At 28.7% G+C, this 15,036-nt stretch overlaps 1 protein-coding gene and 1 long non-coding RNA gene across 2 annotated transcripts in view; both read left to right on the top strand.

Moving 5' to 3' along the window:
* The window catches only part of LOC126905993 (uncharacterized), a 10,387-nt gene extending 5,731 nt beyond the window's left edge, over nucleotides 1-4,656 (top strand). The window contains exons 5-6 of the mRNA XM_050686217.1: nucleotides 3,501-3,543; nucleotides 3,606-4,656. Coding sequence (XP_050542174.1) covers nucleotides 3,501-3,543; nucleotides 3,606-3,781 — 219 coding nt within the window. The 3' untranslated portion in view covers nucleotides 3,782-4,656. The remainder of the gene's footprint in view (nucleotides 1-3,500; nucleotides 3,544-3,605) is intronic.
* A 7,839-nt stretch (nucleotides 4,657-12,495) lies between these two features.
* On the top strand, nucleotides 12,496-14,227 carry LOC126906016 (uncharacterized). Its single transcript, XR_007704162.1, has 3 exons — nucleotides 12,496-13,611; nucleotides 13,645-13,949; nucleotides 14,046-14,227. It is a non-coding gene; the product is annotated as an uncharacterized LOC126906016 (long non-coding RNA).
* Nucleotides 14,228-15,036: the final 809 nt, after the last annotated feature.

Consider the following 15,036-nt stretch of genomic DNA (forward strand, 5'->3'; position numbering starts at 1 on the left):
TTTTTTTTTTTTTTTTTTTAATTTTTCGTCATTTTTCAACAATATGCCTAGCTGTATTAAATCGCCGTTTTGGAAATTCTAATTTTGAAAGGACATAGACTTTAAATAGAGCAACTATCTTAGAAACGAATAAATTTTTGAGATATTTTCTTATTTTTTTGTTCAATTGGAAACTGACCATGTATTATTACAGTATTATATTACTCATTTTTAGTTCCTAAATATCACTTATATAATATAAAGTCAATGAAGTACAATTCCTCTTTTTACTTTTATTTGTCCACATATTATTTGAAATAAAAAAATTTCAATAGTAGTATTAGCAATAAAACCAGTAATTTTTCTTCAAAAAATGCGTAAATTATCGGCAATATAGGATTATATATTTTATTACCATCTTATATTAACGTTATCAATGATAGTTACACATAATATTGATAAAATAAAGTAGCGCTTTGATATTGCCGAATTAGCTTGCAAATCTAACAGAAACTTATGTAATCATAAATCATGAGAGTGTTATTTATTTCATTATTATAAATATATACTTGACGGTATCCGAACTATACTTTATGACTTATACATTTAGACGTAATAACTTTTTACAAAACCTGGCTCTTAATTTATTTTTTAAAGCTTGATCCGACCCTAAGAATTAGTTTTAAATGTTTTACTGAAAATTATTGTTAAGGAGGACTTAGCTTATTGATATTATACTAGTAATCGACCTTTTTAGATAATAATCTGAGTTAGTTGATCTTCTATCGTTTCCGTCCTCCTCCTGCGATAGTATACATTTATTGATTGTGATTTTATAAAATGTGTATTCAATAATTCATTTTTATATAAGTAAATAAGACATAATTTATTCTCTAGGATGTTAATATTTTTATAAGCCGAATTTTTTTTATTGAATTTTCAAAGCCCCGTATCATATTTTATTTATATAAAATATCTGCAAAGTTGAAACTAAATTGGATGAACTCGTGACGTTTAATGCAAAAATGTTGGCATAAAAACAAATTTATTTATATTTTGTCTTGAATTAGTTCAAACTTTAATCGGACAAAAATGATATAGAATTATTTTTATTATATTTTCTATTTTCTAAAAAGAAAGGCTATTTGATCTTGTGCATAAAGTTTCTTAATCCTTCCCAGAAAAAATTAACAGCATGACACGGACACGTTGTTGTCACCCGTTTGACACCTCCGGGTGGCGTCAGCTACTTCTTAGCCACCGCTCCGCTGTAAACCGGACCGTTACACAGACGCGTGGTGCCAATAAATGCCTAGGGTCGAATACCCGCCACAATAATACGTGGAGTCAGTTATCTCCGTGACACCGATATCAAAATAGGTATTTTTTTATCGTCTGCTCAACAACGCCAAACACGCAGCTACGAACATTTTATCTGTTTCCGAATATATAAATTACTGTTATTTACATATTCTGTGTTTTTCCGGAGTATTTTTCGTTTAAGACAGTACTAAGTTTTAGAAACACTTAATAAACGGCACGACGTCTTTTAAACCCTAAAGTGTTGTGTTTTTATTTTATTTCACCTTCACGCGAGTTCCGTGTAATACCTACAGCGCCAAACATTAAGAATTTATAAAAAATCTAGTATTTTATAAAATGTTCAATTTTACATTTTGGTGATTATTTTATATGCATTAATGTTCGGTGGGTGTGCGATGGTCGCTAAAATTTTTTATCAACCAATTATTTTCTTAATTAGAACATTTTTTATTTTAATAGCTAGTTAAATATTTATGTTGTCGTTTAAAATAACAAAGCTGATACCTTATAAGGTATAAGATATGAATTTAAAAAAAAAAACCAACATAAAACTCTGTATAAAACAATTTTATAATTTCTCCGTAAAAATTACAATTAATATATATATATATATATATATATATATATATATTAATTTCATATTGTATTTTATTACATTAATAAGTTCTAATTCATGTATTGTACTTTAAACTCAAAAAAGGAAATAAAAAAAAAATTATATAGACTTGCGGGGTGCGAACTTCGTTCCCCTAACGTATAACACTGCTTTATTTACGACGCAGTCCACTTGCACTACGTGTTTATACAGATAAAATGAAATATTTAAACTAGATCTAAAATTCAAAGTCGCTTTTTTTTACCTTTGAGGAGAAAATAAAATCAATATTAATTTAAATTTATACTTAATTTATTTTCAAACATAGGAGAGAGGAACTGTACGGTAGGGAAATGATTAGTAATAAAGCCCGAGGTCTCACCTTTAGCAAATAATATAAAATATAATAAATTCCGAAAATGTAAAAGTATAAAGAGACCTCTTTTTTATAAATTAATAATACTGTTTGATATAGAATGCCTTTAGTAAAGATCTAGTAGACCAGTTATTACAAACATCGTTGTTTATATTATATCGTGTGACAGCTGATCTCCAACGTCCTGCTTTACTGGCCCCTTTGCCCACCTAATACGGCAAATCGATGACCTCCGTGTCAATTGTAATTTGTGTACAGTTCATTATCGTAAGTTAGTCAGTTAATTGTTTTATGTGTCTTTTTCTTTTTGTAGCAAGTGCCTTCGTTGAATGGTAAATTGTTCGGCCTTCGTAGGCCGTTATTTTTTATTTGTTTATTGCAACCTTGTGCTCGAAATCCTCGTGCCCTTGCACGCCACTAGTGTTTCAGCCCTGACCATTACTAAATATCTTCATTGTCATAGTCGCTTTTTTTCCGTTTATTCTCATTTGCATTACGTACCTGAATCTGTACTCTGACTCGTCATACTCAGATGTTCGACTCCATTAACACAAGATCTCATACAGATCATTCATCACTATCAAAAACTTCATATATACAGCTGAGTTTTATATTATTTTTTAATGCTATTTATTGTTTGTTTTAATTGAGATAAACTATTTTGTTTTATGCCGCTTCGCCGGTCACTAGTATTTAAGGGCCCCCGTTATCCCTTAAATTTAAGATACTCTCTGAGGAATTTCTAATATATGTGGTTATTTGTTGTTTAATTATTGTCTACTCTCGTTACTTATTGAATGTGCAGTTAGCCGTCATCCCACAGGTGAACCATTGCCCCTTCAATAATAGCGATTTGAACAAAGTTAAGGTAAAATGGCAATCTAGTACGGTGCACAACTAGTCCTACGGTCTAGCTGCCACGTACAAAACAAATACAATAAACAGTGTTCTATAAAAATGTTTGTCAAATAAATTTTTTAATGAATATAAAACCCAATAAGAATAAATTTTATTTTATGAAAAACCTTGAATTTGTAGTGCCACGTTTTAATGAGTTTTAATAGAGTAAAAATTTTGCAAGTAATTTATTTACATAGAAATGAAAAAAAATTTGCTTAGCGGCTATTAAAATTGAAAATTGTAAAATAAGATCCATTCTAATACCCTCGTTATTAAATACGCTCTTCTACTTAGGCGTATTACAATAAACTATTTTGCACATTTTAGAAAAACGAATTACTGAATTGGAAGTTTAAAGTAATGGGAGAAGGTAATTATTTATCAAATTATTATAAAAAATCTATTTTTTATTTATATTGTTATATTTTTTAGGTACATACGATATAGGCAATGTACTCATAGATTTAGTAAGGCTCCAGGCACAATTTTATGGACAAAGATTTTTTAAAGTGGAAGATGAGACAAGAATCGAACATTTTATTGAATGTATCATAAATGATGAAATTCCAGAGCTTGACTTTATGTTACTAATAAATAATACATTTTAGTTAATAGATTAAATAATTAAGTTGTAATTTCTAAGTCAAATCATTTATTGCATTTCATTATTTTTTTTATTGCTTTAAAGTAATTTATATCTCGTTTTTTCAATTTATTGTAGACTCTGTGCTATTTTTGATTCAGTTGCTCCGAACCTTTTTATAATTATTCTAGTAATCATAGTATACTCTTTCATTTGTTTTGTTTGTACATGTTTAAAATAATCTGCTAACGTTGTTATTTGAACGGTATGTGGGTTAAATTTCATTTTATGTCAAGTTCATATTGGCGTCTACTTTTTTGCATATTGTTATAAATATTTAAAAGACACACTTATAAAAAAGTTAATATAGATATTACGATAACGCTTTGTGTTCTTACGCTTTGTTAGCTACTTTCTTAGTATAGACTGTCTTAATCATGATTATGCCCTTGTCTCTAATTTGCTCGACCTATCCTTACTAACCGAGCGTAGACGTAATGCTGAAATTAAATTATTAAATGGTTTATTGAGTGGCAACATTGATTCACCTGTCATATTGTCTCTAATATGTTTCAAAGTGCCTCAGCGAGCAACAAGAAATAATACTCCATTCGTTGTCTCTCACTACCAAAGGAATTACGCTAAAAATGAGCCACTTAGGCGTCTAAAGCCAAATTTCCACTACTCGTGTATTTGACGAACATTCGCTATTTGTCTTTATTGTCAAGCAGTAGGAGCGGTGTACTTGTACGAATGTTCGGCGTTCGTTCATCAACATTCGTTATTCGTCATCTTTCCGACGGTTGTCGGTATTTGTGACGCGAATCAAAGAGATTATAAATATTTGTCCAAATACGCGATAAGTGAGGACGGTCTACTCGGCTATGTTTTTTATTTTGACGAATATTCGATCAAAATCAATACTTAATTTGTTTATATAAATTGTTTTAGTTAATTAAAATAATTATTTGTTTTAATTAGTTAATTAAATAAATTTTCAATTTTATTATATTATTATACAGAGGGATTTTTTTACCGCTAGTCAAACAAGTGCCTTTAAAATAATAACTTTTTTAAAAATATTTTTTTTTTTAATTTTGTTAGTTACAAATGTATTTCTATGTACTTGTTATAAAATAATTTTTCGGACCATTTCTTATATATTATACAGGGGTGTCAACTTTATTTGTTTAAACGGCAACATACATATTAAACTAGTTTATAATTAAGAAAATGACTGTCGATAATAACTTTTGGAACAATACTTTGGAAGTTATTAGAATTTTAAAATATAATACTTTGGTGAAGCGCAGATGCTGCTATTTTTATCATTAGTCATTCTTCGGTCACACTTCTTCTGCCACTTAGATACAAAAATTAGAATATCTTACAAAGCACTAGTCTAAAAGTTGTTGTTTAAAATTACCTTTAATTTAATTTAATTACATTAATTTTTTAAAATACAATTGCTAAAATTGTTTTGTATTTTGTAAGTTGATTAACACAATATTTATGCTCTGCATTTATTTCAATTAATAATTTAATAATATACTGTGAATAAAAGAAACAATTTTTTATGATTTGATAATTTAACCATCATTATTTATAAGCTAAAAACAATATTTTGAGATCCACATTTTATTTAACTAAAATTAAACTAACACAACAATGTAAATGTCTGACACGGCACCGCCTTTTGCTCTAGATTGGCGCTGACCCGTGTCTCTCTCGATATCAGCCGTCCAGCTATTAATATGACAATCGGTTGTCATCGGTTGTCTCCCCGCCCTTGACACTGAGATAAATTAATTTCCCTCGTTCCCCGTAAATGGTGGTAACGTTCAAAAAAATTACAAATTTAAAAATCGCTAATTTTCGATATTTTTTCAATTTTTTTTACTTAAAATTGCCATAACTTTTTTAAAAATGACCGAATCAATATAATTTTTTTTTTTATAGATACCTTAGATAATTACCTATCATTTTATATATTTTTGTGAACATTTGACCCTTTAACAGCCCAAAGGATGGGGTTTCAAAATGGTAACTTTTTTACAAAAAATTAACTTTTTCAACTTAACTTTTGAAAATGTTCCGGAAAGACTGACAATTTTATATATACCTTAAATTAAAGCTAATGTAATATACTTTAATTTGAAAAAAAAAAATTTGACCTCTGGACTTGTCTTCATGGTGAAAATGACTACCGTATGCAAAAATATGCTATTTTTGTGAAAAAATTCTTGATATTATATTTTACATTTTTTAACATTATGTTGCTATAACTTTTTAAAAAATGCATGAATCAACTTTATTCTTTAATGATAAATACTTTATATATACTTCTTTCATTCGACATACTTTTTTTTAAAATCGGACCATTTCCCTTTATACAGGGGGGGTGCAAACCTTTTAAAATGCGTATAGAAAGTAGAACTTTTTCAACTTAACTTTTGAAAATGTTCCGGAAAGACTGACACTTTTATATATATCTTAAATTAAAGCTTATGTAATATACTTTAATTTGAAAAAAAAAAATTTGACCTCTGGACTTGTCTTCGTGGTGAAAACGGACATCAAAGTTAAAGAAAAACGTACGATTTCCGTGAAAAAAATCTCGATTTTATATGTTATATTATTTAATTTATATTTTATATAACTTTTGGAAAAATGTATGGATCTATATTATTATTTTTTTATAATAAATATTGATATTACTCCTTTCATCTACACGCTTTTTTTGTAAATCGGATCATACCCCTTTAACAAGGGGGGGTCAAAACTTTAAACATGCGTATTGTTACTACGATATTTTCAATTTAATTTTTGAAAGTATTCTGAAAATACTGACACTTTTAAATATATCTTAAATTAAAGCTTATGTAATATACTTTAATGTGAAAAAAAAAAATTTGACCTCTGGATTTGTCTTCATGGTAAAAATGACTACCGTATGCAAAAATATGCTATTTTTGTGTTAAAATTCTGGGTTTTGTATTTTATTTTATTTTAAAATACCTGACAAGGGGAGTACAGATTTTCATAAATATTATATAAATTAAAATTGATATAGTATAGATAGTTAAACTTATTTAAATATGTTTGTTTCTTTTAAGTCGAGAAAAATAACTTTGAAATTTGAACTAGCTTAAATAGCCAATTTTTCAACCGCCGGAAGCAACGTACGGTTGCCGAGTTGGTAAAATTTATGTTTTACACGCTTGGGGTACGAGGTTCCAACCCGCATATGGCAATGAATTTTTTGCATTTTTTCTTAATTCTTTTTAAGTTAGTATAAATTTTAACTCGTTTGATTTTTATCACATTTAGATTCAATAACTTCAATAAAGATCAAGGATCCCATCACTTTAGTCGCCCCTTGCAAGAAGAAATTTCTTATTCGTATTAAAATTATTTTACTATATTTTAAGTTTTCGCTTCGATGCAAAGCCGAGAAGATATTTTTTTGTGACTATCATTTATTTTCTCTGCTCTAACTTGACCTACTTTTTTCAACAATACGTCAAATTACTACAATTCGTATCTAGTTGAAGATATTACTCTCAAAAATTGAAAAAAAAATTCTAATTTATCAATTAAACAGTTAGTTATTACATCGTCTCCATAAAGACAATTAAAATCATTAATTTCTAATGTTTTCAAAATATTTATTAACGAATGAAGTTTGATATGATAGGTTTCAACTACAAAATTAAATCATTTTACTTTGTAATTTAATAATTTTTTTACTCTATTTGTGTGTGCTACTACTAGACTATAATATTACAATTTTTTTTTGTAACATGTTGCTATATAAATCATTTCTAAAAAAAATGATTGTTTTTTCTCCTGAATTAACAATTGATTTTTACAAATATAATCAAATTTTATAATACACTCAATTGAGTAAATCTTTTTAACAACTTTGTTTTGATTGGTACATTTAGTTAAAGTAAATCATTAAAATTAATTAAGTTCTCAATATTTCAATTATAGAATCTTTTCAACAAACAACAAAAGTTCCTAGGAAATTATTACTATTACTTCTATTTAAGTTATCTATTACCATAAAAATGCAAAAAAATATTGAGCTTTTCTGATAAATTTACAATAAATAGTAATTATAAAACTTTCTGACTGCATATTGATCTTAACGATACAATTTTTTTAATTGTCATAAAATTTTCTATTTAATTATGTCAATGTCAAACTTACCAATTGAGCTAAAAGTTATGGTAAAATAAATTTTTTTTTTTTATTATAAACATTTACAACAATCAACTTTAAACGATTAACAAAATAGGTTAAATATGTCATTTTCCTTATTTTTAACTTATTAATAATCAAATTAATATTAAATATTATATCAAATCAGTATTAATTTAAAACAATTTTTTTTGTTCTTAATTATTTTTTTTTATATGTAAAAACTATTTTTTAATAATATTAAAACTTAGAAGTTATAGAAAAAGTCTAATTGCACATTTTAAAACATCGCGAAAAGTTGATTTAGAATAGTATATTTTTGTTTCTGATGGAAGTTCCTTGTAGTCCAGTGTATAAAACTTATAACTTTGTTAATTGTTATAACTTTATCAAAAATGACCAAATCAGTATATTTTTTTTTATTTAGATGCATGTCTTTATCTATCATTTGGTTTTTTTTATAAATCTAACCCTTTACCTGCCCACAAGAGGGATTCAAAATATTAACTTTTTTTTTTTTAGTTAAAGTAAATCATTAAAATTAATTCAGTTCTGGATATTTCAATAGTAGAATCTTTTTAAATATCAAAAATTACTTAGAAATGATTACTATGATTTCTATTTAAGTGTTCTATTACGATAAAAATGCAAAAAATAATGAGTTTTTCTGATAAATTTACAATAAATAATAATTATAAAACTTTCTGACTGCATATTAATCTTAAAAATAACATTGTTTTAATTCTCATAAAATTTTCTATTTAATGATTCATTCTAGTCAACGAAGGAGTAATTTTGCAGAATAGCAGAAAAAATTCCCAACAAACTTTTTTTTTTTTTGTTTTAATTAGGCAATTGGTGGATTATTCCAAAAGCAACATCAACTCTTATTTCTTTAATTATATCATGATTAGTAGTTCTTTGATTTTAAAATATAATATATGAATATATACTAATTATAATTATTAAATTTAGTATGAAATTGATATTTAATATTGTAATTTAAACGGAGAAATTATAAAAATAATAAAGAAGTTATATTTTGCTTTACTTTTACGTGTATAAAAATTTAAAGGGCTTGATACAATAATTTTCAATAAAAACTGTTTGTTACTATAAAAAAATGCACTGGACTACAAGGAACTTTCATCAGAAGCAAAAATATACTTTTCTAAATCAAATTTTCGCGTTGTTTTCAAATCTGCAAGTAGACTATTTCTATCACTTCTAATTTTTTATATTATTACTAATTATATATATAAAATAATAATTAAAAGAAAAAAAAATTTGTTTTCAAATTATTACTGATTTGATTTTTAATATGTTAAAAATAATCAGTCCAAATTTTCAATTTTAACCTATTTTTTTGGTTCTTTAAAGTTGATGAAAAATTTTTGATAAAGATTTATGAAAGTTTATAGTAAAATAAATTGAATATATTACCATAACTTTTAGCTCAATTACAAGTTTAAAATTGACATCTAGGCCTGTCAACAAAGGAAAAATTGCGGAAAAAATTTTGTTTTTTTAAAAGTTGAATTAAAATATGTATAATGACATACTAATAGTCCTCAAGATTGGAATTGAGCTTTTTTTTTAAATCCTCGCAAAAGTTCAAAAATATGAGCTTTCTTAATTTTCTCAAAAAAAAATATTTAACTTACAAAAAAAAGTTTCGCACAAAAGTTGTTTAAAAGACAATTATAAATAAAAATATAATCTTATATTTTTTCATTTAAACAAATATTTTTCGAGTTACATTACATTTAATATGAGTAATAAAATTTATATTCCATTTTTTTCATTTTACGGTTACTTTTTATCATGTTATACTTACATTAGACACAATGTTATAAATGCATATGTGTGTATGTGTGAGTTTATTTATTTATTGTATCATTAAAGTGTAGTGTATATTGAGATACAACCGATAGAGTAGGTAATTGATTTGACGCTATATTATTTAAACCCAACTAAACGCTAAATTGTACATTCCGAAACAACAATCATATTATGTCAATTGCCACCGGAATTTCTGGTAATATTTTTCTTTTTCTTTGCCTTAATCCCAACTACTTGGGGTCGGCCACCCTTATCCTAAGCTTCCACTTGACACGATCTCCCACATCTTCTACGCTCACATCAGCTGTCCTCAAATCGCATTCAATAGCATCCCTCCATCTCTTTTTTGGTCTTCCTCTATCTCTTCTTCCTTCAACATTCATTTCTATAACTGTTCTTACAGCTTTCGATTCTTCTTTCCTCATACCATGACTAAACAATCTAAGTCTATTTTCTGTCATCTTATCCACGATTGACGCAACACCTATACTTCCTCTTATATGCTCGTTCCTTATCCTATCTTCTCTAGTCACTCCACTCATCCAACTAAGCATTCTCATCTCTGCTACACTTATTCTCTGCTCTACTTTCTTATCAACCGCCCAACACTATTAACCATACATCATAGCTGGCCTCACAATTTCATACTAAATTTAAAAACTATAATTAGTATTTATTCATATATTATATTTTAAAATCAAAGAACTACTAATCAGGATATAATTAAAGAAATAAGAGTTCATGTTGCTTTTAAAATATTTCACCAATTTCTCTAAAGGAAACACTATCTACAGATTTGCATCGAAGCGTTTCTTATGATAGTGATTTTAATCACTGTCAGATATCATCTATACTTATCTCATCTATGCCACGTCTATACTGTGCCTCGACCCCACTGTGCTACCGTTTTTTTTCTTAAAACTGCCATAATTTTTTCAAAAATGAACAAATAAATATAATATTTTTTTTATAAATGCTTGATGTCTTTACCTATTATTTGGTATATTTTTTTTATAAATTTAGCCCTTTACCTACCCACAGGGGGGGATATAAAATGACAACTTTTTTACAAAAAATCCTTATGATAGTGAGTTTAATTAATGTCAGATATCATTATACTTGATCCAACTATGTACGTCACCACTGTGCCGCAACCCTCCTGTGCTGGGTTTTTTTAATCTAAGCCTTATAAAACAAGTTAAATGTGTTATTTAAATTTACATTTCTAATACTAATAAGTAAAACAATAATAAATATAAGATAAAAATTTAATTCATTAAATTGATTAAAATTATTAGTTTTCCTGCCACGATACTTTGCCAGAAGTAATAAAATAATCAGAAAATTCTTTCCTAATGACCTTAGCTAGCTCCCCAGGTTTCCTAGGTACTCTCCGAAGCGGTAATAAAGAACTCAAGTCTCCTTGGTCTTGACACCATGTTCCTGGAATAAATCCTTGTCTATTGTCGTTGTCAAATGTACCTTGAGGAGTATAAATTTGCTTTGATGTTCTACTTTTTCTTAAAAAATTGTGCAGCAAAGTACAAGTCATTGTAATATTGGCAGCCTTTTCTGGTTCCAATAATAATGGTTTTCTTAAAATCCGAAATACTAAAGCAATAATACCAAATACGTTTTCAACAACACGTCTAGCTCGCGAGAGACGATAATTAAAAATTCTTTCTAAGCTCCCTTTACCGTATGTCCCTAGATAGGGTTCATAATACGCAGATTAAGGGCGAAAGCATCGTCCGCTACAAATACAAAAGGAATTGGTTAAGTCCTTGGTGATAATGGTTGGTCCGGAGGAAACATCAATTGATTATTCTCTATTTTTTGAAAGAGAAATATTTTTGAAAACTACTCCATCACTAATTCTTCCTTAGCATCCAACGTTTGTGTACAAAAAACAATAATTGGCATCAACTAAAGCCATCAATACTATGCTGAATGTACCTTTATAATTAATAAATTCAGGACCACTGTGTATTGGTGATTGAATAATGACTTGTTTACCGTCAATTGCACCCACACAATTAGGAAACTGCCATTTGGTGTCATAATCATTTGCTACCATGTACCATTCTTCAGGATTTTCAGGCAACTAAAAATATCAGTTAAAATAAATTTTACTGATGGAATATAGGTATAATTTTTCGTTTGATAATAATAATATCTAATATAATACTACAATGTATAATATTAACACATTAAAAAAAATATTAGTAGGGTAATATTGGGGATTCTAGGCCCTCTCCGCTTCAACCACCCACCCTACCACCGTGGTTATGGGAAGAGGGGTGGAGGGGGAGGTAATCCAACGTAAACTAACCTAAGAAGAACCTCCTCTGACAAGTCTTAGGGTGGGGAAGTAAATCCAACGTAAACTAACCTAAATCAGGTGAGGAACCTCTCTTCCTCCAACAAGTCTTATGAGAGAGGGGTAATGAAACTAAAGGTAAACAAACCTATAGGTGGGAGGGGGGGGAATGAAACACGACGTAAACTAACACAACTTGTCACGCGCCTAAATTATGCTCGCCCATATATACATAATATCGGTTTTTTGGGGAAAAAAAAAAAATGCATTTTCCAGGTAAGCTATACGGTTACGGTGAAAAGTACAATTTTTAAACGTCGAATCCGTTATTTTGATATGCCACATGCATATATTTAGATAAAGTCCATACGTAAAATGTTAATTTTACCTAAAAAAAAAAAAATTAGTTCGAAACATTGTGTGCCAGATGGCTGTATTGATGATTACACTATAGCACTTGAGATTAATACACCAGATGGCCCAACGCGGCGGCGACGGCGTCGGCGATGTCGCCGTCAATTAGATTAATTGTTATTATACGAGTTAATAAGCTTGACCGTTATTCGTATAGTGAATAATAAATCAATATTTTTTTTTTGTAGACAATATATACTAATGGCGACTTTTCAAGTTTTCTTATAGCAAAACACATTCTTAAATAAACACTACCGCCGCCGCCGCCGACGACGACGACGTAATCACTGGAACATATATATTATAATGTTTATAATATTATTATAATCTGTATTATACTTATCGATTAATGTCTTACATATATATTTTGTTTGAATTATTACTGGTATCCCTCCCATTGTTATAAATTATTACCGTATTTAACAACTGTAATAAATTATTTTTAATAAAATAATAGCTTCGACTGGAAGGATTGCATTCTTCATCCGTCAACGCATTAGAGACGGCAGACGGTCATAATTTTTACAAAGGCATCTGTTTTAAATCCTAATGACATATATGTGTAAACATTTCACTTTAATTTTCACGCTATTTTAAATAACTATATTTTACTATAATAATTAAAACGTATATAAATTAGACATGCAGACGTATCAAATATACGATGGAAAACTGAATTTTTTGTCTTTGCTTAATACTACTATATGCATGGGTATGAATGACGTAGGTGGCCAGTGTTCATTACAATCATTTATCTAGTAATATTTAAATATCTTAGTCGTATACACCTCATCCTTTATCACGAATTAATTATCTAAAAGATATTTGGAAAGGAGGAAGGGGTGGGGGGCAGCAACATAACATTGTATGTCGACTTCTAATAGGTTCTCAGTATTTGTTAATCTATTGTGTGCGTAAGATGGATTATTTCAATGATATATCGGATAAATTGAATTTTCTTGTTGAAAACGATCCGACGGATAGAGTTTTCAAACTAGTTAGTAAACTATTGAAAAATTATAGAGATTTACAATATTTTGCGGAACGTCTAGGCGATAAAGTTAACGGTGTAGGTGGAGACTTTTTACATTACANGAATGGTGTAGGTGGAGACTTTTTACATTACAAAGGTTGTGAATTTTCGGAAGTGGGAAAAAATTCGGACAATCATGAATGTGCATGCTCAGTTGTGAAGCGAATATATTACGAACTTTTGGATTCAATCGAAACAATTGAAAAGACGACGAATGCGAACCGCAGCGACAGTAAAGCCTATTGGACCTTGAGACTTTAATCACAATGGCCACACCAAGGTGTAAATTCAATAAAATCAACGACTTGATCGATTCATCAATGTATAGATTGTATTAAAACATTGAAAATTATCTTCAGTGATTATCCACACATGAAAGTATGTTTAAAAATATTTGATTTTTTCATTTTAAAACTTAAACTTAAAAATAAATTTCAGCGTGTTTATTNCTTAAAACTTAAACTCAAAAATTAGCATGTTTATTACTTCTCCAATCTGGTGGAATTGGCTACAAACAGATAATTTCTAGGAATTGATACTTTACCAAAAATTGACAAGAAAGATCGTGACTTTTCCAGTCAAATTCGAAGATGATTGAAATAAAATAACAAGTTTACAAAACAACTAGTTTTTTATTAAAAAAAATTATATATACATTATAGTGTATATATAATTTTTTTTTTTGTTTCTATATTGTATATTGTACAATAATAAAAAATAAATTTGTATTTACATTAAAGTTTTCGTACTTCTCCCGTGAATGCGTTGTATTCCATTTGACAGTCGTGAATAATTACACAATACAATGATGTTTTATCGGGAAACTGTTTGGAGCATTCGAAATCCAAGCGTAGATCAACCGTTGAAGACTTGACGGTGTCGTTTTGTTTAGAACAATCAATCACGACTATAGGTCCACGTTTTTTGTAATTTATATAGTCCAATAAAGGATAGGGGTCTTTACGACCGTAATACATTGTCTGGAATTGTGCGTACGAGTTATAAAACGTTGTGTACTTGTTGTTGTCGAAATCGGCGTTTTGGTTCTCGTACGGGTATTCGTCAGCGTTCAGATACGCTTTGACGTTTCTCAATGAACAGTGATTGAAATCTCCGAGAACGTGTTCGTCCTCATTACCCATGGCAATAAGTAAATATCTAGGTTTTTCCACATTCGAATAGGTGCGCACCGACCACGTGTGATGAGTTGTCTGCGGTACCAACGGGTAAACGGCAACGTCCCAGTGTTGAAATTCTAACGGGAGCCATTTCTTGCTGTCCAGAATACGCATCAGACCCAGTTCAGTTTTCACGCTGGGTTCAAAGTACTTTACTACCCATTTGATTTTCGATATTTTCACGTTGATTTGTTTTATAAATGTTGCAACTTGCGCTTTATCGTCTGTTGTTGTTGTTGTCTGTGGAACCAATGATACGACAGTGCTGTCGGTACTCGATCTATTCA

This window comes from Daktulosphaira vitifoliae, unplaced genomic scaffold (genome assembly GCF_025091365.1).
Source record: "Daktulosphaira vitifoliae isolate Bord-2020 unplaced genomic scaffold, ASM2509136v1 Scaffold_4, whole genome shotgun sequence".
NCBI classification, from domain to species: Eukaryota; Metazoa; Arthropoda; class Insecta; order Hemiptera; family Phylloxeridae; genus Daktulosphaira; species Daktulosphaira vitifoliae.